Source organism: Cottoperca gobio, chromosome 15, assembly GCF_900634415.1.
Source record: "Cottoperca gobio chromosome 15, fCotGob3.1, whole genome shotgun sequence".
Lineage (NCBI taxonomy): Eukaryota > Metazoa > Chordata > Actinopteri > Perciformes > Bovichtidae > Cottoperca > Cottoperca gobio.
This window is the reverse complement of record NC_041369.1, coordinates 17,253,564-17,280,231: the sequence shown is the minus strand read 5'-3', so window position 1 is coordinate 17,280,231 and position 26,668 is coordinate 17,253,564. Positions and strand designations below refer to the sequence as shown.

Sequence of the window (26,668 nt, the reverse complement as noted above, 5' to 3'; positions counted from 1 at the left end):
CAATGTCACATCAGTCCCCAAACCCTCACATATGTATAGACATGCAAGCACATGGAGCTTCCCCTCCTCCACACACACAAAACAAATCTCAAGGGTTTACTGTAACACTGAATGCAGAAATGTTTTGTTTGTCACACAACAAAAAACTAAACTACAATATAAATGCACATTTCAGATTGGTGCAATGCATTTCAGAGAAATAAAATAAACGTTCTTTTCACATAATCTTTTTTTGTTTTAATGAATGATGCATTCAGAGACTGCACTTGTGGAATAAAGAAAGAAGCACTGACGCAATTTAATAAAAAGGATTTGTATTGTTTGTATTGTCAAACTGCACTACTGCATAACATACACAATACAAGTCATTTACTGACTGTACAACATGCCTTTATGTTTTGTGATAATAATAATAATAATAATAGTAACAAAGAATGATGACTATATATATGTACACAACTCTGTTACAAGTTATATTCATCACTTGTGTCCAGATAAACAGCACTGACAAAAAAACAACTATGGTCATCTTCATCTAGGATCTAAAAACCTTGATTGAAAGAAACACAGTCAAACACATCATCAGAATAAAGTACTGTTCCCACTACGGCCGAGAGTCGCTGATAAATGCAATAAATTAAACAAGAGAACAATGGAAAAGTTCAAATGTCACCCTTGAAATGTAGGGGAGTCCTCGCGCGGAGATGTGTGTATCTCAGATGCCACGCCGCTGCGCGACTGAGCATGCCTGTCGATTGTATTTCTCATAACTGAGGAATCTTCATCACTCTATTCTTCCATTCATCTTATCCATTCATCCGTCCGTCCTCGTCTTCAGTACATCCCGCTGGTCTGCAGGAACACTCTGCCCTCTGAAATCCAGAAAGAAATCCAGTCTAATAAAAACACAATCAAAATTCTATAAGTTAAAGTGAATTTAGACAGATTAGACCAAAGAGACTGTAACAGTAGCAGGACACAATGTTATTAATTCATTCATATAAATATTAAAATAAGGTCCCCTACAACCTTGACCGAAGATCATTAATAAAAGATCATTATTAAGTAAGGCTTAGTTGAAACTGTGTTTCGGCCCCTGATCCCTGTTTTTGGCGATAAAACATCCTGGCACAAAGAAAGCACATCCTGCCCTGCTGTCTGACAGACAATTCCCCTTTAAATGATTTATTACTGGGTGTTAATTATGCAAATGATGTCCAAACAAACTCGTCACGAGGACAATTAAGACAGCCGTTAATTAGTGGCCAGTTCTCTTCTTGCTTCACTGACATTCAATTAAAAATTGGCTTTGAACAAGCACGCTGTCTGGTACGGCGGTCCTGGCACGGCGTGGAGCAGAGGTGGGCTGCAACCATGCACTCTTTTGATGAGGCCGGGCTAGAGATCACGGCCATTTCTTTTTCTGTCTATTTAAAAACGTTACATGTGGGATTTCTCATTAATCTATCCCTGTGAAGACAATAATGTTGCTTAAATAAATATTTTAAACGCCCATCTCCATTAAAATGGTAGCCCCGGTGAACTGCCTCATGCTTCATTTCATTTTGTTCAACTTCTCAGGAAGCGGCCTCCCTGTGAAACCTTCGAAAAACCCTTCCAGTAGACCGGTCAGTTAATCAAAAGCTGTGAGTAATAATGAAATGTGTTGTCCCTGTTCGGTTGATAGGAGCTAAATAAATCCCCAGCAGCAGGTGGATCGCAGTTTATTTCACAATTCTTGCACTGAAATCTTTATTCAGTCCATTTACCACCGTTGATAAGAAGATAATTCACACAAACAGTGCGGTGACTTTACAACTGTTGATACACGCACCTTTGCTTTTAGACAAATTCATTTTTTTTGGAACTAGACACACTTAAAAAGGACCACACGGCCAACACGCTTCATTTAGAACAATAAAACAAGAAGAATATAATATTATATCTCTGTCTAATAATTGCAAAACTACATTTGTGCTGATCAGAATATGACGCTGTTTTCACAGCCACACACTGAGGAAGCCGTGCTTGTCATGTGGACACCTGTACCTTGTACTGTTGCCTTGGTGTCCGGCCTGTTGTCATCGTGATTGCTCCCATCCACGTCCTGGGTCACAGATTCTGTGTGAGGAGGGGCCGCTGATGATTGATGGCCTGTAGTTTGGTCATTAATTAATAAAGACACTTAATTAGAGGCGAATGAACAGTCAAGGCTATGTTGCACTGAAGGCTTGGTGACATTTAATATGACAATGAGAATTACGTTGGTTGTGATCCCTTTTTAAAGAAGCAGCATAACAAATTCATGACATCTTCCGAAACAGCTTCTGTGCCTGTACCTGTGTGTGTGTTGGCGGTGTGCAGCAGGGTGTGCTCTGCCTGGTCACGCAGTTTTAACACCTCCTCCTCCAAAGCCTCCTGTAGTCTCCTCTTACTCCTCTTCTCCTTCTTCAGGCGCTTCTGGATCAAACTGAATATAGAGATGAGGAGAACGACGAAGAAAAGAGAAGAAGAAGAAGAAGAAGAAGAAGAAGAAGAAAAGAAGATAAGAAAAGATAAGAAAGAAGAAGAGAAGAAGCAGTACGCATAGGAGAATGATAGACGAAGAGAGAGCGGAAATAGAATAAGAGACACGCTCACTCCTTCTAACCAAGCCGACCTACTCCGAACTACCCCCTCCGTACGTCTCCACTCTCCGAAGAAGAAGAAGAGGAGAGAAGAAGAAGGAGAGAAGAAGAAGGAGAAGAAGCGAAGACGAAGACGAAGACGAAGGCGAAGAAGAAGAAGAAGGAGAAGAAGAAGAGACGCCGAAGAGAAGACGACGAAGAAGGAGAAGAAGAAGAGATAATAATACCCTCATACCTTCCCCTCCTCCTCTCATCTCCGCCTCTATCCGCACTACTCGAGAATCCTCCTCCTTCTACTACCCCCCCTTCTCCTCCTCCTCCTCCACCCTCCTACTCTCTCTCCCTCCTTCCTCCTCCTCCTCCTTCTCCTCCGCCCTCCTCCTTACTCCTCTCCTCCTCCTCCTCCTCCTCCTCCTCCGCCTCCTCCTCCTCCGCTCTCTCCTTCACCCTCCTCTCTTCTCCTCCTCCGCCTCGCCTCCTCCTCACTCCTCTCCTCCTCCTCCTCATCCTCCTCCTCCTCCTCCTCCTCCTCCTCCTCCTCCTTCTCCTCCTCCTCCTCCTATCCTCCTCTCCGCCTCCTCCTCCTCCTCCTCCTCATTCGCCTGCCCCTCCTCCTTCTCCTCCTCCTTCTCCTACCTCCTCCTCCTCCTACTTCCTCCTCCTCTCCTCCTCTCCTCCTCCTCCTCCTCCTCCTCCTTCCTCCTCCTTCTTCCTCCATCCTTCTCCTCCTCCTCCTCCTCCTCTGCCTCCTCCTCTCCTCCTCTCCTCCTTCTCCTCCTCCTCCTCCGTCCCTCCCTCCTCCTCCTAAGCAGAATCAGACGCACAGATGACAAAGGATGTCAAGTTTAGCAAATCAAATGATTAACTTCATTTGTATATATTGATTTAGGAATGTGTTTATTACATTTCTGCTTCCTGATCTTCCCGGATCGTAACATCAACAGATGTGAGCGACTTTGACGGTATTTTGAACTTTGGTTTCAACATGATGAGTAATAGTCTGTAAATGAGGCTGACACACTCCTGGCTCACAGTTGACTAATACTGAAAGTACAGTTTACTCTGCATGAAATCTAATTGGGTGCGTTCAGAGGACGTTTTGCAGTGTTGTGACAGCAGAAATGTCAATGTTTAGATGTAAAAATCAACACAATGCCAGAAATTCAAATTTTAACCCAGATACCCCTCAAATAAAAGCCTGTTTGCTATCCTGGCTCCAAAATGGTGGAACGAGCTCCCCCATTGATATCAGGTCAGCAGACAGTCCTCACACCTTCCGTCACAGACTGAAACCCACCTGTTTCGACTGCACCTCGGCCAATAAAATTACTAATTAAAAACTCTTTCTGTATGTAGCACTACATTGTTCGGCTTATTTGAAATGATTGTACTGGACTTAAATGATTGCACCTATTTGAAACTAATGTACTACTGTTCCAAGTTGTATCCTCATGATTGTTTGCACTTATTGTAAGTCGCTTTGGACAAAAGCGTCATCTAAATGAACTGTAATGTGTGTAATTTAACAGTCTGATAGTGTTGTCGTAGTTCTATGTGGCAGTAAAACAATACTCCAGTCAACACTTGCCAAATACAATCATTTCCAGTTAAAAATCTTAATTAAACACTGACAGTTGAGGGTTTAATCTGCGGTGTCTGCAAAGTCTCCCTGAGCATTTTCTTTCCTACAATACTGTGTGTGATGCTTTCTGCGGTGCAGCCCACCTCTGTTTTTCTGCTCCATGCTGAGCTGTCTCTCCAAGGTCTCTCTGAGCTCTCTCTCTCGGACCAGCTCCATCTTCAGCTCCGTCCGCTCCATCTGGTCCTGCTTCTCCTGCGCCCGGGCGTTCTCTATGGCAACCCTCAGTAGACCCTGCTTGGAGACACACAGACACACATCAACAGGTTACACACTGAACAGAAGCCAGGAGAGGCGTCTGTCTCAGAGAGAACCCTTAATGCAACTGATCCTAAGTAAATACTTCTGTTTTCACATCACTTTAACAAAAGGTCACTACCTTTTGTTAAAGTGATGTGAAAACAGAAGCTTTTACATTGGAAGAAAAGACAGCCACAGTTAACACAACACAAGAGCATGTAAATCTCACTTTACAAGTAAAATGATCACAAATAAAATGGCTCTTCCTCTGCCAATGTTTTACTCAGGTGTATCATTTCTGGAAGCAGTCTGATTTTATCCTTATGAAAGTCAACACTGATCTTTTAACGTGCCATCAGGGTCAGGTGAGGTTAAAAACAGGTTTTTCTTTTTCTTCCTGTGAAAACCCAGCCGAGCGAGGAGTGCTCTGCTATAACAAAGACGTGTAAGATCTGAGAAGCAGGTCAGCACACGCCCATCCCAATTACTGCACATCCTAAATGTCTGCCTCGTCTGCTATTTACCATTTCAGGAAATCCCAAAGAGTGGCTCATCTCCCTTCCTATTCATCTCAAAGTATAATAACAATAAAGCCCCGGCAGAGCCTCACCTGGATGTTCGTGAGCAGGGTCTCTATGGAGGACAAGCCTTCCGGGAAGATGAAGGGAGTGTGGTGGAGACCTGCTGTGAGCTTGTGTCCTGCGGGGTAAGTTACCCTCTCGCAGCCTGACGGGGGTTTCTGGTAGACTTGTCTATCACAGCTCTCCCTGGATGTCTGAGTGGCCAAGGAGCTGTTATCTGGAGGGCAGAGACATTTGGATGTTTAGTCAGGTGAATCAGTTTAACACGAAACGCTTACAGTTTTATTCTACTTTACTTACATATTCTGTATTTTTCTTTTCATGAAAAGACCAACAATGGATTGATCCTAACAACAAGTATTTATAGCTGACTCCTCTGTGCCATAGACTTCCATTCGTGTCCAAAAACACGTAAATGATTGTTGTAATTCGTGCCCACATGCACCATTCTGCTGCTGTAAATACTCACAAGTGCACCAAATCTGCAAATGAAAAAAGTCTCCAACAAATGCAACGTTTACTCGTGTTTGAGTAACGTCTTCTAAAAACTATAATGCCTAGCTGTTAGGAAAAAATAGAAAAGTATATATTTATATCCTGCTTATTACGTTCAGTAAGAACAGATGGGGATGAGCACCAGGAGTCAGAAAGTATAGGGAGAGGGACTAAGGAATTGTTTGTTTTGGTCTTTGACAATAAGAATAAATATCCTTTATTTAGTCAGACACCTTCTCAGAGATGCCAAATAAATACACATTTCTAAAATGCATTTTAAAAGTGACATTTAAATAAATAAAAGTCATCTTTCTTTACATTTTGCATCTTGTTTTATACATTGTCCACTTTTTAAATATATTTACATTCATCTGACAGATGCTTGTTGTCCAAAGCAACTTAACTCTAATAAATGTTTTATTTAACCTTTATTTAACCAGATAAAAGCAACTGAGATCAAGTCATACGTTGTGCACACGTCGATCACATGCATACAATAAAAGACAAAACCCTTTATACAAAACTTCAGCGTGGACAAGAGATTGAGATTTCTCGTTTTGAAATGACTGTTTCCAAATTCGTTTCTGTTTAATATATTTACTCAAACCTGCAAAAGGATGATCATTCTAGCGAAAATATGCAATCAAGACCGAATGCAAATTTCTATAATTTATAGATTACTAATACATTTAATTAATGTCTTATTGTAATGATTTGAAGCCCAACAGTAAATAGGTGTTAACACTAATTACTGTGTACGCAGAAGTCCTGGTTTTGGGTTTTGAAAATGTGGTTACCCTTTATTAGATGGCACTCTGCCTATTGATAATGCATCACAGCTTGACATCTCCCATAAAAACAGCTAAGAAGCTGCATTATGGATGACCATCTGTTTGTAAACCTGAGAACTGCGTGTTCCCGATTCGTGACAGTAGGGGAGATGAAGATTAGCCATCTTTTGCATTTTTTTTTCCCCCCACATCAGGCAGTTGCTCACTTTCTGCGTTTACTGTCATCCGAGCCACTGAGGACGGAGACGTCCTGGGAGTCCGCCGGTTACTGGAGCAGAGACGAGTGTGAACGTGCGATGTGATATCTGGCACTTTTCTCTGTCTGTGACAAATGACAGTGTTTTCTCCACTTAGCTGACCACAGCATCTTCTGCTCCAAATCCACCCACCTCCCCTACACCGCCTCGGCCTCACGTCTTGGCAACTGTCACATTCAAGGTGTTTCACAGATGAGAAGCAATCCACCCCCCCATGCCCCCCCCCCTCTCCTCCTCTTTCTCCCTCTTTCTTGCTAAAAGCATTGCTCTGTAGAGAAAGGTAATTAGCAGGTGCTGGCGAGCTCAGCGGAGGGCATCCAACTACACTCCCGTGGCTCACATACAGACACACACCCACACACACACACACAAACACACACACACACACACACACACACACTCACATTCGTAGCCGGTGAAGTGCGCAGTCAGCAGCGTGGGCTCCCCAGGCTCCTTGGATGTGACTGATCCTTTATTGAGTTACTGTTTTACGCCTACTTTACCTCACACTCACGCACACACATACCTTTGGCATAAATACACACACACATACACACAACTGCCAGCTCGTTTGATCATTTACCCATCTCCCTAACCAAGGTCACTGTCTGTTTTTCTCTTTTCTCCCAACTTCATCTCTCTTTTTCCTCTCTTATTCCTCTCCCACCCATCCCCAGGGCTAATGAACTTCACCACGTGAAGACTGCCAGTCAGCGGAAGAGAGCAGGAGGGAGGGAGGGAGGGAGGAAGAGAAGGAGAGAGACAGACAGAGAATAAAATTCTGCTGATGTTTGGTTAATGGGAGTGAGGTGTCAGGGATGGCCTCTGATCTTTGCTGCATGGATACGTTGTTCAAAGACCACTGAAACAGCACACACAGCCAAAACGGACTCGCATACACACACACACACACACACACACTCAGAGATTATCATACAATGGATTGACAGAATGACAGCGCTGAAGTGCTCTTTGAAACTCCGTTCAATCCACGATAAACCTATCTTGTGATGTTGTAGGTCGAATACAAAAGCCTGCAATCCAGCAAATGTACATGCGTTTCATTTGCATGCAGCACAATCAATTGAAAATCAATTGCATAAATGCGATGTGTGATGCATGGCATTCACGTCGTTGGTGCCAGCACTGCTTTGTCAATATGTTCACAGATACCTGACAGCATATGAAACCTTACCTGGGCGGCCTTTGTGATTTTTGGATTCGATTACTGAATAATGTGATTCAGTATTAGAATACATTTACACCGGCGCGTGCACACACATACAAACTCTCAGTTTCTCTCCCTCTCTCTCTCTCTCTCTCTCTCTCTCGCTGTAGATTTCTGCTGACTGTTTGTCCTTGAGCAGTCCTCATTAAGCTAATGCAAACCTCCCTGACAGAGAGAACCAAACAACTGACGTTGCAGCGCCGTGGCAACGCGGGCCCTAACGACAGGGAGGCGGTCGTTATGCAGATGAGGTCCAGCTGAGAGCGCGGGAGGCCGCCTGGCTCGTTAGGCCGCGGCCCGGCAAATGGCTCGCTAATGTAACACTGCTTCCTGGTCTAATGGAGCCCTGTTTTGCAGAATTATTTGTCTTTGCACTCTGTGGGAAGCCAGGAGGGCCACCGACAGCGAAGAGGAGAGGAGGAGGAAAGAAGGGGTGAGACGGTGAATCCTTATCCACCTGTTACTGAGATATTTCTTTCCTGTCTCTTTTCAAATACAACGGGTTAAATAAACTCTCACACACTTGCCACAAGAGTTTATATCCACAGTATGTAAATACTGACATAGATGGATGGATTGGATGGAAACTGAGTGCTTGTTGTTGTGCCGTATTGACAGAGTTTGCTTAAACGCAATTGATTTGTCTGAGAAATAATCATTGCTCATTAATAATAATCATTAAATGATTAATGACTTTAACAAGTGAATTCTCCGAAAACAGAAAGAACCTGACCTTTGAAGTGAACCTGACATTGTCATTCAGCAAATGTGTGTTAATGTAAGACAGTTCACATTACGGTACTTTTAAAATCGGACTAGAGACATCTAAATACAAGTTTAAAGGTTCTGCAGATCCAACGCTGGCCCAAGCTGTACAAACAGTTTTATAATGCCTATTTATTTATATTTTGTATCTCACAAGGCATGTGCAATATCTCTTTTTTTTTTTTACTATGTCCTTGCTGTAGCACTGTACTGTCCTGTTGGCTATGTGTTAAGCTGTTTGCAGCTGTGTAGCACTGCTGCCCAAGCCAAGTTTCCCCTTGGGGACAATAAAGTGCATCTTATCTTATATGTATCTTACTTCTGTCAGTGTGGCCCCTCTTGTTCTCCTTGCTGTACTCCACTGAGGTCCCATCGGTCTCTCTGGCCCCGTGCACCACACCAGGTGAGTGCCCCAACACATTGTGACTTGATGACAGGCCGTCATCGTGTGGGTCTAAAACGGAAATATGAAAAAGAAAGATCATAAATCACAAATTCCTCACAGGTATTGTTACAGCTACAGCTTCCTTCATTTCTGTGAGTCTACTTCCAAACAGGTTAGTACGCACGTGTGGTTTCTGCAGTGCGTTCTGTGTGAGACGGTGAACTTGACACGCTGCTGCTGTGATTGGATGACATCTGAGCTTCCTCCAATGAGGGAGAAGGGGAGGGGCTGTCACACACTCGCTCCTACCAAACAACAAACACATATTATTATAGTGACACAATCAGCCGAAGATCATGGAACAAAACATACAAATAAAGAAACCACAAAACATGACTCACACTTTACTTTAGGAGAGATACTTCCATACAAGATGTTTGTGTAATGCCTTTTATGATTTATGACTCTTTATCTACTATTACAATATATTATTTATTTGGTTATGATGGTTGACAAAGTGAATTAGCAACATTACCATCACAATGGATATTATTCCACATATTATTTATTTGTATAGCGTAATCATTTTTATATGGTGAAACCGATATCAAAACGTGAATGAGCTAAAGTCAATTTTAACCAAATTTGTAGCGGCTGGATTTTGGCTTTCTAGGGCAGAATAGATTCATCCACAAATATCCTATAATCAAAGCAAAATGATAAGTTTGGAAACATACTATGTTCTTCTTTGGTGTTCACAGTCAAATTTGGCACTCATTTCAATAAGCCTTGTAAACCATTTTAGTGACCCAGCCCAGTGTTTGAAAAACAATGGTCTACGTCGTTAACGTTATGACCGGAGACGGTACTTCCTGCTACTGTGTGAGGACTGAGGCCTACAACATGAGATGTGTGGTAGAATATATGATCCTTCCAGACCTCCTCTAATGAGCTTTAAGAGGAAAACTACTGAAACATAGTTAGGTGTTATTGTGAAGCACTGTTTGTAAGCAAAGGGACTTGGCTTTGTCTTTATGCAGCATATCTCAAATATCAATAGATATGGAATTGGCCTTAAACCAAAGAACAACTGATTGCATTCTGGTAGTGATCCAGATTTTGGATATCCACCAGTAGACAATTACTTTTGCCATAATCGTTGGATGAAAGAGAAATAGAAACTTGATTTTAAATTCTGCACGTAAATGATCAGACGGTCTTACAAAACTATGTGTTTGGATGTTGGTTGTTGAAGTGATGTCTTTTGTTTTTCCATATATCCCATTTTGAAACACTTCTATGTAACTAAAACTCTGAGTTCATGTGATCAGATCCCGAGTGTCACATGGACTCTGGCCGGCGGTCACATCCACCGGGCTGATGGCTCTCTGAGTTCACCTTAATGACGGAGGTGGGAGCCCTGGCAGGGGGCTTGGCGTGGAGCTGCGCCATGTTGGCCATGCTGGCCAGCGTGCTCAGTCGGTTCATCTGGCCCATCGCCATGGAAACGGAGGCCGGCGCCAGGCTGGCAGGTATCAGAGGATGTGACATCATCATGAAGGGCAACTGATCCAGAACTGGTGGGGGGGGGGGGAGACAGAATACAATAAAAGTATTGAAGGAGGGAGAGCACAGTAGAGCACAGTAGGTCTGCTGCTTCTCATAGAACAGCTGTTCTCAACCAGCGGGCTGCGTGGTGGGCCATCTAATGGACCGCGGAGGTACTGCCAAGTGTTATGGAAATTTACAAAGCTAGTTATTTTTATATCTAAACGGGCTGAGAATTCACGTGAAATTAAAATGCATAAATTAATGAACAGCTATGTTTGAATATCACCACGCCAATCACGGCACATCATAAGGTGTTTTGCCACCGTCAGCTCGCTAACGTTCTTGGAAACAGTGACAGAAAATGGATCGGTTAAAAAAGAAAAAGAAAAGTGGTGTGGGAGACAACCCTGTGCCAATTAAAGCTCCAAAGCACAATACATTACATTTGGATTAATAAAGGCAGTGAGTGGTGAGGCCATGCAGAACATGTATTCTGGTCATTGACACTGGTATTAATACATATTTACTGCCCAGTTTATTTTTTCTCCTTCTTTTGTCATGACAGGTTTTTTTTCCTTATTTGGGAATTTTTTGGATTTCAATTTTTTTTAACAATCACAAGTGGCCCTTACGTTGCACAAGCTTTAAAACAACTGCCGTTGAAGGTCAGACCAGCCGCCCTGTTTAAAGGCCATCAAAGCTGCACTATACATGCACCCAACATAAAACAGGTCTCGCCTCTCTCTTCTTTCATTTCTGCTTCAGTTGTAGTTACCCAGCACTACTTAAAGGCTCTGCTCAGTCCTGTGCTGTGCTGTGAACTGGACTGAAAGCCCACAGCATCTCTGCTTCTCTGATGACAGGATTGAAACTGGACACCAATGTCATTCCTCTGTGATGTCAATAGTACCTGGATGACTGCTCTGCTTCTAAAACCACAACTTGAAAATATGCACGTGCGTGTCTGGGGTTTAGAGAGAGAGAGAGAGAGAGAGAGGAGGAAGAGGAGGAAGAGGACATGGCAGAGAAACCTGCTCATTACAACACAAAGATGTAAAAACAATGACGGATTCAAATTGTTTTAGGGATGCTTTAAATGCTTAGTGTCACCTGCATAAAAACAAACACAGCCTCTCTGGAATGAAGAAAAACTGGCTAACTTTGCTTTCAATACCCCCGACGTTCTTGACGGTAATCCAACACGCTTTCAGCGGTTCAAACCAAACTCTTATTATCTTGGCCAATCTGTTGTTCGCACTCCTCTCTTTACGACAAGCATCCACTATCTTTAAAGAAAATCCTTCCTCTCAACAGCACCCTAGTGGGTTGTTGCAGTCCCTCTATTCATGAAACAAACAATCCTGTTTGAGGGGGGGGGGGGAGAAAATGACATAAATATTTATCATTTAATAAAAGGAAAAACAAAAACAAAAGAAACACAGGGAGGAAGTGGAACAAAAGAAGCTGATGGCAGTCCTGGTGCTGGGCCAGCAATGCACGCTGGGTAATTATAAACACAAAGGAAAAAACTTGGACTCTATTCCGCACAATTGTCACAAATAATAGAACGAGTGCATGGAAACAAACAAAAAAAAAAGGCTATCCAAAGAGGAGAGATGAAATACAACAAATAATGGAGGAAAAGGGAAGAAAGAGAAAAAGAGAGAAGAAAAGAAAAAAGAAAAAACAAACTAAGAAATAAAGAGTGAGGCGGTGACATTACGAGTCGGGCTCGCTGGACATATGTGCAGTGCTTTGTGCATTTGGCAGATTAGTCTCTCACTTGCCCAGAGCAGAAACCAATCCAAACAAAAGATCTGTCTGAATGGAGCTAAATAACCAGATGCTCCGACAATCAACTAGCAGCCAACTCCAAATATTAAGCCTTGGTTAGAAACCAGCACTCCACTTTTGTCACCCCCCAACACCACCTTTCTTCTATAATTTCATTTTCACTTTCTTTCTTGACTCCGTTTCCCCCCCCCCCCTCCTCCTCCTCCTCCTCTCTTCACTTTCTCTGCCCTCCCATCGCTCTCTCTTATGTTTCATTAAAAAACATCAAAAGTCAAAGTGCCTCTCTTATGTTTATCCAAACAAACCATTACTGTAAACAAACAGTTACTGTAAATTTCCCAGAAGATCTTGTTAAATGCAGAAATGGCTGCTCCCCGCTCTTCTCTAGCCCATAAGGTGTCACACTCAGCATTTGTGAGTGTGTGCGTATGTGTAATCTGAGATTGCCTTTGTAGTGGTTAAAGCTCTGGTAGGGGCCTATCCTTCCCATAAGGCCGTGGGTGGCGGTATGGAAAAAACACATCGTTCTTGTGTGTGTGTATGTATGCCTGCCCTGTGTGTGTTTGTGTGTGTGTGTGTTTCCACTTGACTCTATCATTAACAGTGATTAGGCTTTACAGGTTTATAATGGCTGGTGGTAACCATGCCACCTAAATGCGCACAGATGCTGGCAGTCGTAACTGAGTGTATACAATGGTAAACAATGCTTAAGACTGGGAGCGTTTATAGACACGGGTAAAGAAAAAAGATTTACTACACTCATGCACGTATGCACGCAAACACGGCAAAAAAACAAAAAGTACTTAAACAGTCATTTTACTTTTTTTGTATTTCTGAGAAACACAAGGACACTTTCTTCCTTTTCATTTCTGTCCTAAACCCTTGCAGTACGCGCCTCATGTTAAGTGTGTGTGTGTGTGTGTGTGTGTGTGTGTGTGTGTGTGTGTGTATGCGTCCCAGGTTGATAGCGTATTCCACACAGACCCCCATAAGCCCTGTCATCTGTCTAAACACACTGATGTCGCTTTAACCTGTCGATAACAGTGGGGGCGGCGCGTCCCGGCTGTGTGTGTGGGTGCGTGCGTGCGTGCGTGCGTGCGTGCATTTGCGTGCGTGTGTCCGTTCCGCCATCGATTGTCCAGCATTTGTCGTTTGCATTCAGGATAGTGAATTAGAGAGAAGACTATTGATTTGGCTTCAGCCTCTCATCTTATTCATCTCTCTATCATCCCTGTGCGCTCGCTCTCATCCACTAGTGCGCCACTGTTGCTGGCTGCTCTCCTTCACTGCAAAGCCAGGGATCGGTGCAGTAAAGCGAACTGTTTGCTAAGATCATATGACTAATTATTATACCTGCACAAGTAGCCAAAGGGATGAGAATACCACGTAACTCTGGGAAAAAAGAAAGACTTTTCTTCCAGTAACCCTGATCTAATGTTACTCAACATGACAGACCAGTGCCATGTTGAGCATGAGTAACAGAGCTGGTCTGGCTTTACGCTCTCTTCATGTGATGACTAATGTGGACTAATGATTTGCCCGCAACATTGTTTGGGGCAACGGAGCGGATGAAGAAATATGTTTTTCAGAATCCCACAAGTATGCAGACAAACGCAAGCTGAAGGAAACGTTCACCCTTACAGGAATGTATCACTGCCTGGACACAATTGGAAAAAACCTACAAAACTGGTGATGAAAAATATATCTCCGCATGCTCCTTATATTCTGATGCGTTGGTATAACCTGACCCAGATGTCTATATCGAATTTCATCTGAAGAACTGACTCATTGCTGCTTTAGTTTGTTTTTCATTCGCCGTCTCGCACAGGTAACGTAGCGGCAGCCGAGGTGATGTCACATCCTGGTTTTAATCAGCTTGATTCAGCGGCCGCACGCAAACACAGCTGCTCAAGTCGTATTGACTTGGCATCACAGATGTGTACAGACAACAACCCTGCGACGTGATATACAACTGTAATTAAACATTTCGCCGGACGCATATGCGCGTGATGACACTCACCCAGTGCGTGGTTATGGTCACCGTTCTCTCCGTTTGGCCCGCCGTGTTGTTGGTTACTGTGGTAACTGGCCATCGCATCCAGCTTGATCTTCTTGGCCAGGGCAGACAGATCTGAGAGGGAGACAGACACAGAGAGAGGACGGAAAAAAAAGGAAAGAAAGGAGGACAGAAAGAAAGAAGAAGAATCAATAAGAGCCAGATCAATGGCCCCGGTTGAGGATTAGAGCAGTGGGTAGGCAGGAGGTTGTCATGGGAAGACAGAGGCCAGCCATTCATTCTGACTGCACCGCTGCACTGGCCATTTAGTCTGCCACGAATCAGCAGTGATAGGAACAAGCCGAGACATTCATCTCTCCCACACAGGGATATCACATCCCACAGCACAGCACACAGGACGACACTCAGCGGCGGCAGCAGATCCACCTCTTAGCCAGAAACTACATCTTTATCAGTCTAAATTAGAAGCATTAGAGAAGAAAAAGTGAAGATACTTTTTAATAGGGGTTGTGCACTTTTGGATAATACGAAATGGAGAGTGACAAAATGTGGCAGGAGGGCCGAGCCACATTTTAATTTGTGTCTTGAACCCCAGAAGGTAGTTTGACCCACAGATCAACCTTTAAAACTCCATCTTATGCCGCAGAAAATGAAATATCTCTTGCACTAATACAGACAAACACAGTGAATTATTAAAGCACGCAACTGTGCAAACACGACCGAGGAAATGCAAACAAGCCATAAGTCTTAATTTCCTGGTCGTGGATACGTCTAAACATTTGCAACAATCTGATCTGCTGAGTGTTTTTTCTTTGTTACACAATGGGTTTCTTAGCATAGACGGTCCGTCCAAGACGTAGACAACCACAACAAATTGTTCCTTTTCTTCTCATCTTCTCTTTCCTGCCCTCTTCTGCGCTCTCCTCCCATCCCCTCTCCTGACTTTACCTTTTCAAATGTCAGCATCACAGCGGGACATAAGCCATCGTGTTGCGTGTGTGTATGTGCGAGTGCACGAGGGCGAGAAAAAGAGACTAAGGAGGATCACATCAAAGATTTTCTCTGCCTTTTACGCTCAAATGTCCTCCCTCTCTCTGTCTCTTTCTCCCCTCTCATGTGGCCAGCTCTAATCAGTAGCGCTGACATTGCCGCCGTGCCCTCTCCTTTGGTGGAAAAAGACTCTTTTCCCACTGAGAAAGATGCTCTTGAACACTCACGCAGGCACAACACACACGTATACACACACACACACACTTGAGCACCTTTGAACAGTGAGAGGAAGCGGAGCTAACAGAAAATGGCTTCTTTTGAGGCGGGGAATGAAAAGATCAGGTTGCAGTGAAGAGCACAAAGCCAAGGGCAACTTTGAGAGCGGTGAGGTGACAATTACTTTTCTCCCTTTCTCTGTGCCACACACACACACACACACACACACACACACACACACACACACACACACACACACACACACACACATTGTTTGTGACAAAAACAAGCAGCACCATGGCCTTTAGCAGATAGTTGACTCAGAAAATATAAAACCGACTTTTAGATTTTCCTTCATCATCTTTTTACCAGGCACTACATTAAAAAAAATTCTAACTTATTTTCATACTTAAAGAGAAAATTAATGCGGTTTACACAAAAATAATGGGAATATTTTTAAAACAGGACATTTTCACAGCAAATTATAACATTTATTTGAAAAACACACACTTGAAAAAGTTTCAGAGTTCTAAAGATTATTAATCTTACTCAATTTAACTGAGGACTTTGTGTACTTAAGATTCAAGAAAAAAGGCCAACTTGCAAGTTATGAGTTGTTTCTCATGTGTCAGCAGTGTGTATGCTAATTTTATTAATCAACACGCAGGTCGCCTCCCAGAACCCGCCTCCTCACAGTATTGATGATGGGTAAAATGTGTCATTATGGGGGTCTGGAGGAAAAAGTAGAGTTTCTATTCTGCATAATCAACCTGCTCTTTTCTTTAAACTGAAGGAGCAACTCAGCTGGCTGCCAGGTCATTGCTTTCACTTCCCAACAGCTGAAAAGAGAACAGAATTTGAACTTTGCCAGCAGCTCCTCTGAGGGCTGAAGCAACAACGTGACACTAATTCAATGTTTAAAGCAGCTCAAGGAGCCAAAAGAGGGATTTCTACTGTGACTTCTGTACAGGTCTGAGGAATTACAAACCTCGACCTTATGAAAAAGGGAAATTAGAGGGGATTTAGAGAGTCAGAGAGGCTTTCCCCTCTGAATGGATATTTAATACAGAATACACTGGCAGGTGAAGTCAAAGTATCTGGCCATGATTTATGCCAAGTCTTTTACTATATGAGAAAATTGTGTATGCGGTCTCCCATATATCATTGATATCTATTATACATTTAATAAAGAAATGCATTTATATTTAAGTCAAAATAGTCAAATATTGTTGTGTTGATTATTTGTGTTTAAAAAATATGTTTTTCTTTTTTATCCTTTGTTTTTTAGAATGTTATTCTGATCAATTTATTTTCAATATTTCCAAATTTTTCACCTTATAAATACTGTGCATAACATATGTGTAATTAACTGCAATTTATTTGACACATAGACCAATTTTATTACTATATCATCATCATCATCATCATCATTAGCGAAGAGGTTTTTTGATTAGAGATTGGACCATGGAAATGAAGAAATGTCCCTCTCACCAGTCCGCTACAAAATCAGTTTAGCAGATAAACTTGTATAAGAACACTGATGTCTGCACTCCTGGTGTATAGATCTGCATGATATGCAGAGTGAGGGCCTGGTCTGGACTATTTCTGTGATTATTGTGGAGAAAATAATCATGGAGAAAACAAAGAAATACTAGAAACAGAACATAGGCAACAAGAATCTGTCAAAACTGGACGTTATAGTTAACAAGGCAAATAGTAAAACATTTCAAAATCTTAGAAAAAATCTAATAAAATAACATTGTGACAGATAAGGGAAAAAAAACTGAGATAAACATTTAACACTTTTTTGTAAAATGCAAATTATGGAACTTGAATATGATATAAGATGCAGTGGATACAGTCTGTGTGCCTGTGAGATATTCTTTCTACAGTACACATGTGCACAAGGGTACATACGTATGTACTGTATGTGCGTGGTGAGTCCTGGGTGGTCACCTGCAGGAGGTAGGATCCCAGCATGCATCAGACCGCTGTGGGACAGCATGTGGTGAGTCCCGCCCTCTGTCACACTCTGCAGCCTCTTGGGCGGTCGTCCCGGCCTCGAACTGCAGGCAGAAAACACAAGTTAACGTTAGTCATTAGGCAGTTTAATACTTAATACTCCCTCAGTCAGTCAGTTTTTCATGCTGAGACTGAGATGGGTGGCCTGGTTAGAGTAACTGCCCTTCAGTCTGTAAACCTCTGATCCTGCTGAAGTGTCAACAAGGAAACACTGAAACCTGACCGGTTCCTGGAAGGCTGCTGTACAGCAAATCTGACCTCCCTGTGGATACGAGCAAGCAAAAAAGTAGCGTTTCCCTATGGTATCAATAAAGCACCTCATTACTGTTCAGCTTACTCATTCATTTGTTTGCTTATTAAATGTGTTTGCTCACCTTCTTCCCTTTCTTCTTTCTTTTTTCATTTGGTCATTCATTCCCTTTTTTCCCGCCATGTCACACATTTCCTCAATAAAGGCTGTGACTACAAACAGATTCACATGGTTTGATTGAGCCGGGCATGCTCAATCAAACCGAGAGGAGGTATGTGGAAAGCTGTCAGACATCACTTTGGCTCTGACTAAACGGTGTGAATGTCCTGACAGGGGAAATGACACGGGCCACATCAGGCTTAATGACAACCAGCGCAGCTCATCTCCTCTCATACCAGCTTGACATTGGATAACATGAGTCTGTGGGCGATTGTGCATGTGTCTGTGTGTGTGATATTTAAAGACACTGAGTGAAAGAGGGGGAAAGAAGAAGTTGTAATGGAGAGCTAAAGGGACAATAAAGATGAAAAGGCAGATGGAGGGGAAGATGAGGACATGTAAAGTGAGAGGAATTATAGAGGGAGAGTCCGAGAGAGTGAGAAAAGGTTGGAAAGAGTAAAAAAAAGGGAGAGGGAGAGATAGACTAGCAGCAGCAGCAGCTTCCTAGCGTGGGGTGTCTTTGAGCAGATTTTAATTAGAATCTAATCCAGCCGTCATTAAGGCCCCATAAACGAAGCTGTCAGTCAGGAGATTAATGGCGCCTCATTTGCATATTGCATATAATTCATCAATTACCCAGCAGAAAGGACCAATCCCCTGTTGACACACCCACTGGCTGAGAGAGGGGGGGAGATGGAGAGAGACAAAAAGACAGAGAGAAAGATTGTGCAGTCACTAACTGTGGGAGAAAAACAGGTAGCTTGGGTGCGTGTGAGCGTGAGCGCACACCGGTGTGTGTGTGTGGTTGTGTCTGGTATGTGTGTGGTATGTGTGTGTGTGTGTGTGTATATGAAGTGTTCAAAGGTTAATTTGATGAGCCGATGAGCTCCACAGTTCCTGCCCTCAGTTTTAATGAGTTGTTATTATTGTCTCTTATTATGGGCCCAGACCGACTGGGATGTGACAGCTGACATCAGATATCACACACACGCACACACTCTCACACACTCTCACACACTGGCACGTAGACAGTGAAAGAGACACACTCAGGTATAGACATACACTTATCCACACACACACACACACACACACACACACACACACACACACCCTGAGAGACAGACAGCAGGAATGTGCAAGAAGGATGAAGTTGTGAATGTCTGTGTGTGTGTGTGTGTGTGTGTGTGTGTGTGTGTGTGTGTGTGTGTGTGTGTTGTTTTGTTGTTGGCGGGGGTGCATTCACATCACACACAATATTTCTTTGCAGTCCATATACAGTAGAGCATCATACTGTGCTTAACAAAAGCAGGAAATGTATTTTTAGGTCTCAAGTTTGAAGGTAAAGCAACACAGTTCCACTGCAACTGATGTTGAAACAGCTTAAATGAACACACACACACACACACACACACACACACACACACACACACACACACACACACACACACACACACACACACACACACACACACACACACACACACACACACACACACACACACACACACACACACACACACACACACACACACGCATCAAAAAATGCCGAAACCGGTTAGGGGAAATAAAACACACAGAGACCAAAGACTGTGGTTGGTTTTTACAGCAGCCGCTTCCCTTTCCCTTACTACTGTTTATTTGCACACACTAATTAATGGCTTGTGTGTATTGTGTGTGTGTGTGTTTGGAGGTGGTAGTGTTGTGTGTGTGCCTTTGTATATGTTACATTTTAGGGGGCATAAAGAACTGGAACCTAATTTTGTGTTTAGTCTGCAAGTGCGTTGATACATCAAAGTGACCCGTAGAGGGAGGTCTACGTGTGTGTGTGTGTGTGTGTGTGTGTGTGTGTGTGTGTGTGTGTGTGTGTGTGTTGTGCATGCGCGTGTGTTTTGTGAGTGTGTGTGAGGTTGGAGAGCACCGGTTCCCTGAGGTAGGATTAATGAAAAAGCCTTTCATGGAAAAGTCATCAAGCTGTGGGGATGGAATGAGAGAGAGGAGGGGGGAGAGAGAAAACAGTTCATTGTGTGTGTGTGTGTAAGGTGTGTGTGTGTAGAGGAGGGGGTGTATGGCTTATGACCTCTTTGTCTCAAACTTTAATTAAAATCTCACCCAGACGTCCTCCCTCATGCCAACGCTCTGGCCACACACACACACAAACACACATTTTTTTTTTTTTAAAAGGTACATTGAGTTCTGCCCTCCAATCTTAGCTTAGCTTAGTGTGTTACCTGAAACATGAAACGCCAAACATGGCAGCTGGAGCTTAGCACAGGTGGAACAGAAACAAAACATAACAAAGATGACAGATCTCTCTCTTCCTCACACACACACACACACTGAGGGGAAAGAGAAAAGTAATGAAAGAAGAGGAAGTGTTACAGTCAAAACAGTGGAACAGCTACTGGCTTGGAGGGACTGAGGTGCTGATAGGTAGCAGCTGTGTGTGTGTTTATGTGAGTGTGTGTAGAAGAACTAGCTCAAACAAGATTTTGTTTGGAATATATTAGCGGCGCTTTACAGCTCCCATGCTCCCATCCTTTCAATCTGTGTTTATCACACGGGTTTGTATTCGCCGTCACGGTCCAGTTTGATAAATCATATCGTTGTCGCTGTGCGCAGGAAGACTTATGCTGCTGGTCAGAGAAGGCAGGGAAAGATTGATGTTGTGATCTTCCTCTGAAATCGAGGGCTGAAAAAAATAAAAAAGCTTTAAGCGCCATTGTTATTAGGAAAGCCTGTGTGATGATGTCATGAAAGAAGCAGGCAGGACAAGACACACACACACACACACACACACACGGTCACACACACGGTCACACACACGCACAGGACGTTTGATCATGGGCAAGAATCTGATCTCCTAAACTGATACTGCCTTGCATTCCTCTCCCACATTCCAGGGTCAAGACGATGTCAAGACCGTGTGTGTGTGTTCAAAAGTGTGTGTACTCTATTAAAAGCTGTCACAGTGGAAGACACGGAGGCCCTCTCTATCTTATCGTGCTCTTCTCTATAAAACATCAAAAGAGTGCGGAGGTTAAAGTTGAGCTAATCACCCCACCCTAACACACACATGCACACGCACACCCCCACACACACCCCCCCACACACACACACACACACACCCCTCCTCCCCTTCATCATAACGCTGCTGACTTTGACAGTGAGTTATGGCATGGCAGTGGGGCTCGGCTTTGAGGAGTCCACCTTCCCACACAGCCAACTTGCACGGCCGAGGTTTGCCACAGAGAAACACAAAGAGCGGGCTTTTGTTGCACTCCACAGGCCGCTTCGTCTCATTTCTCATTCATCTTTTCATTTAACTAACTAACTTTTTTTATTATTATTTTTTTGCCCAATGTGTATTCTACACCTGCTTCACATTTGACTTTTGTAAATGTCCCTGGTTGTAAGAGCTGCAGAGAAACATGATGTCATTTTACGACATATCCCTCGAAGGGTCAGTTGACCTATATTACAAGAAAACATATTTTACATTTTACCTCTAGCCATGTCGGCTTTGAGATGCAGAGGTTTTGCGTTTACTGCTTCCACCTCAATGCAATGAAGAGCTAAATCTTTTTCCAGAAACAGCGTTAAGCGTTTTTAATGGGAACTACTTTCTTCAGAAGAAGGTCTAACGAAGAACTAAGTCCTCTGAAAAGCGTTACCTGTTTTCCAGAGTTACATGGAAACTGTTTCTGGAAAGGCACTTGTTATAACACCACAAACTAAATTCCATTCACTGTTGGAAGCAGGAAATCTCAAAATGAGGGCAAACAAAACCAAAAACTATCAAGTGGCAAGTGTTAAAAAAAAGGATTTTTGTCATTTAGATGAACTAACCCTTTAAAATAGCATTGCTTATGAACACATATCTTGTGCTACTTGTCAGACGTGTGTAAAAGATGTTCGCACGCGCAAATGAAGAAACCATGTGTTGTTATTAACACAGGTTTTGTTAAAAAAGTAACAAGAGATCTTGTTACCTTGCTTTACTTTTATGTAACATGTGAGGGGGGGGGGGGGGATTTGTGTACTCTACAAAAAGTATACATATATATGTACAATATATGCACACACACACACACACACACACACACACACACAGTTTGACCTGATCGAGCTGTTTGATGTGTGCCCCTAACAGAGAATGAAACTGTTCCTTTGTGAGGGAGAAAGAAAAGGACGGAGGATCATGTTGCCTCCTACACGCCATGTTCTCTCTGTGGAACTAATGTCATTTAGCAGCAAAGCCAGCAAACACACAGGCGTGACGGTGTGAGTTTGTGTGCTAGGAGATGACAGAGGGAGTGTGTGTTTGTACGCCACCTATGCATGAAATATAACTAGGATTTGACTGAGGGCGAAGTCGGACCCTTCTGTATGGTTTGATGTGTCAGTGGTCAGGTTGTGTGTGTGTGTGTGTGTGTGTGTGTGTGTGTGTGTGTGTGTGTACAGCAGGAGAGGAAAGACAATGATAAACAGAGGACAGTTTCATAACCTCTATTTAGTTTTCATCCTAAAGAAACGAACCAATAATGAACAAACAGCCAAAAGAATAAACAGCAGGAATCCATGTAAAGCTTTCTGTTAGTCATGTTAAACTATCAGACAAGGTTGTTATTTCCCCTCCAGCCTGTCTGACTGTGCTGGACTGGAAAATAATAAGTGATGGCTGTCTTAATCAGTAACAAAAACCTCGCTGAGCGCTGACGCTGTCAGAGAACCGTAACATCACGTTCTTGGAGATGAACCGGCCTTCCCCGCTTTAACCATAACCATCCTGAGTCCCACTTTGTATCTGCTACTGTATGTTGCTCCAGCCACACAAGGGATTACTTAGAAACTTCTACTGCAGGGGGCTGATACTAATGGCCACCACAGCACATTTGAAGCCTTCAGACAAAGAATCACGGAAGTCGTTTGAAGATTTCAGACGAGTGATGTTTTCAGATCTCATTAACTAAAGCCTGTTTGAGTGTTGTGTGGATAATTAGAGACGGCGGAGGCTGTGTATTTTCAGCGGTTGTATAACAACATTCCCATTAACACCTGACATAGAAGAAATCCCAAAGCAGCCAGAAGATGCATCTGGATTTTGTCTTGGTTGCAGGGCCTCAGATGCTTAAGCGCAGGTGCTAATCCACGCACATGTGGCTGGAAGCTGAATTTCGCAATGATTTGTTTCTTTCCAAAGTGTTTCTGGTTTTACTCAACATGTCAAAGCTTGTATCAAAGCTTAGGGATAAAACAAGATCCCTTTTAAAGCACCCTAATGATTTGATTTAAACCCAAGAAACATAAAGAAGTAGAACATATAGTGAACACATTACAAAATCAGTTTTTTGGTGTCTATCTGTACACATCTTGACGCATCCTCTTTCTGTACTTAATGGCAGGTGTAAATTGGATCATTCATGCTCCAAGGAGCAGGGATTAACTATCAAACAATATAAATTCCCCAAACTAAGGCTAATCCACACTCCTCTGGATTCAAACTCATGCTGTTACAAGCATGTGGTCAGCACAACAGCAGACTGAGGCACCAGGAAACCATGAATCCCAGCCAATTTACAACCCTTTATCCAAACATCTCTGTGGCGCATTCGATTGATGACCCATGTAGTTGGTCACCGTCGGAGTTCTGCAAAACAGCTAATTTACATAATCGCATCATAAATACCGAGAATTCATTTAATCATCTCCTCTGTTCTGATGCTCAGGGCTAAAGAGTGTTGATATGATAAGACAGCGAGTTATTAAGGAAGGAGAGAGAGGGAGAGTGAGCGAGGGAGGCAGAGAGAGAGAGAGAGAGAGAGCAAAGGGATCAGTGAGTGAGTGAGTGAGCTTTTCCTGATTTAAGCTGCCGCTTGGGGCCAAATGAAAATTAATTAATTTCTGTGAAGAATCAATTTCTCAGAATGACAGTGTCAGATTCAATGTGTGCATGTGTGTGTGTGTGTGTGTGTGTCAGAGATACTGTGTGTGTGTGTCAGAGATACTGTGTGTGTGTGTGTGTGTGTGCATGTCAAAGAGAGAGAGAGAGAGATCATAGTCTGTGATAATATGACTAACTTTTAAAGATTTTTTTTATTAGGATTACTAAAATTCATTATCGTCAACACCATCATCACCATCGCAGCCTTTATCATCCGTTAAAATGGTAATTAGTGACAGGCCTAGCATCACTGATGTGGTAAATAAAAAGGGGTGAACTGGACCTCCACTCAGTCATCCAACACTACACATTATTTAGATAAATTACTTTATGAAATAATCCTTTTCCCTATATAGTTTACATGTTTAACAGTATATATTAGCCTTTAATTGAGAGGAATCTCATACAGATCAGTGTAAAGTCCTGAAATATTACAGAAATATTAGGATATATGAAACATACCCCCATATGGTATTTTGTAAACTAATCAACCAATTTGCAATATATTTAGATTTAAAGAAATGGATCATGGAAGTTGTGTCATCACCTGCAGACTGATATCAGATAGTATAAAGATTTGGGTGTAGAAGTGCCTATATGTTCACTGCCCTTGTACCTGCTTCGGATAACCCCACCTGCTGCACGCGTCCCCCCCCCCTCTCAATCATAAACTAGGTGACCCTACATCAACCGCATCAGGACCGAGTCACACCGTCTGTCGCCCCTGCCTCTCCTCTCCTCTCCCGCCTCACCTTGCGTTGGTACAGTCGTTGTAGAGCGTCTCGAAGTCCTGCCTGGAGATGAGTTTGCACCGGTTCACCCCGGGCTGGATGGCCCCAAGCCCCCGCAGCACCCGGACCTGCTCCACGTTGCACACCACCGGGGCAATGTCCAGCCGTTTCAGCTTGGTGTAGACGGTGTGGAGCCCGCCGACCAGGTGCTTGAGAAACACGTCGAAAGCCTGGGGCAGGCAGATGAGCTCCGTGTCTTTCACCGTGAACGAGGCCAGCTTGGCACCTTTCACCTCCACCAGTTTACACTCGTTGTTCTGCGGCGTGCTCTCTACGGGCGACGGGGTGGCGTAGACTGGCTTAGCGCTGCTGGACACCGGAGCTCCTCCGGTTTTTAGCTGGGTCCCGTTCGCTAGTAAGATGTCCGCTCTGAACTGGTGAAGCAGCGCCGGGTGCGCCACCGGAGGAGCCGGGGAGGAAGCGGCGGAGGTGGCCGCAGGTGGCGGAGAGTTGGTGGCCGGGGAGACGGAACTCGGGTGGTGCCCGAGTGTAGCGGCGGGGAGCAGAGCCGGAGCAGCCGGAGTTGCCATGGTCGTCATGTCCGACAATTTGAACAAAAAGTAAACTTCAAAGTCAACTATTCTTAAGAAAGTAACTTCGCCGAACAAATGCGGTTTCTTTGCGAGAGAGGGAGCTGCGCATTGAGTGTGCCGAGGAGGAGAGGGGGATAAAAGGAGAGGAGACAGGGTCCGTGTGTGTGGAAAAACAGATCACATAGTTGAATGAGAAAGAGAGGAGGCTTGTCTCCGAGCTGGAGATGCTACTGTCACATTATCATAAAGAGGTGGAGCCTGGGTATATTCTTAGAGAGTGAGAGAGACACACTTTCACAGAGAGGGAGAGAGAGCAAAGATTAGCCTACATAAACTTTGGATAAGCCTATTTATGAACGCCTAACGACACTTTAATATTAATGCTTCTGATGGCTCTCAATCTGTCTTCTTTATAGCACTTTTAAACCTTGTTGGCATCACTGTAATCTTCCCACTTCGTTTGTGACTAATAGTTGTATAATTGCATTATCTTTGAAAATTATGGCTTAATTACTGTAGTTATTTGTCATGAGAGCAAATATTCTCCGTGTTTAAATACTAGTTAATATGGATACCGCCAGAGAGACTTTAATAGCCGAGTGCTTTGGGATAACATAACAAAAAAAGAAGAAAGTAACTTGAGAAGAGTCTTCAATAAAGATTTATAGGCTCTAAACAAAATATATCAGTGTATACAGAAATGGCGTATAAACTATGAGGTATGTCAGGGATCTTTATGTTCAATTCTAACAAGAGTTTAAACTGGTATATATATATAAAGACATTTTTTACTTTCATGTTTACACTACAGCTGGATACGCATAAAGCCAACATGATGTTTTGCCTTTGTTCGAGTAATTTATGTTGCACCTAATTCCTGCCGGGTGCCTTTGTTTTGTCATTATTGTAATGTTGTTTGTACTCCATACCATCATGATCTTAAATCAACGAAAACCGGGATCTGAATTTGAATCAAAAGGACCAAAAACAATCTAACCAGAGAGATGAGAGACTGTACAAAAGGGGGGCTAATAACCTTGTCTTGACAAATTGACCCCTTTACCTGTTCCCTGTACTGTTTCCTCATCCAGTCCCCCCCCCCCCCCCCACACACACACACACACACACACACACACACACACACACACACACACACACACACACACACGCACACACACACACAATTTACATATGGAGCTCGCAGTCCTTTCAAAGTGGCTTTCACGGAACATTGTGCCGATAATGATCTTGGTCGTGAGGGAGAGAGAGACACAGATCTCCAGAGACCATCTCACCATAAGACAAGGGGGAAGAGGATAAAACTCCGACTGTACTCCAACTCAAAGGACTTTAACACTCTTTTCCTCCAAACCCTCCCCCCCCCCCCCCCCCCCCC

The 26,668-nt window shown here is 43.3% G+C and overlaps 1 protein-coding gene across 4 annotated transcripts; it reads right to left on the bottom strand.

The window, feature by feature from the left end:
• Positions 1-267: 267 nt before the first annotated feature.
• On the bottom strand, positions 268-25,508 carry dachc (dachshund c). 4 transcript variants are annotated; one of them, XR_003833584.1, is made up of 11 exons: positions 24,701-25,508; positions 17,494-17,642; positions 14,374-14,484; positions 10,407-10,585; positions 9,193-9,313; positions 8,943-9,077; positions 5,117-5,304; positions 4,353-4,503; positions 2,340-2,470; positions 2,050-2,154; positions 268-872 (listed from the first exon to the last, which is right to left on the bottom strand). XR_003833584.1 is itself a non-coding variant. In XM_029450582.1 (11 exons), exons 1-11 carry the CDS (start codon positions 25,276-25,278, stop codon positions 835-837), a joined length of 1,854 nt encoding a protein of 617 aa, XP_029306442.1. In that variant the 5' UTR covers positions 25,279-25,506; the 3' UTR covers positions 270-834. The 4 variants fall into 4 exon arrangements, 1 of the variants encoding a protein (XP_029306442.1); XR_003833585.1 differs by having other exon boundaries at positions 4,353-4,500; XR_003833586.1 differs by having other exon boundaries at positions 269-872; positions 17,533-17,642; positions 24,701-25,507.
• Between the last annotated feature and the right edge of the window lie 1,160 nt (positions 25,509-26,668).

Coding starts and splice junctions, on each gene's coding strand:
- dachc (XM_029450582.1), bottom strand. CDS start 25,278: ATGACGACCATGGCAACTCCGGCTGCTCCGGCTCTGCTCCCCGCCGCT. Junction 5,305..8,942: donor GAGGGGCCACACTGACAGAA/GTAAGATACATA, acceptor TCTGCCCTCCAG/ATAACAGCTCCTTGGCCACT. Junction 2,155..2,339: donor CACCGCCAACACACACACAG/GTACAGGCACAG, acceptor ACCAAACTACAG/GCCATCAATCATCAGCGGCC.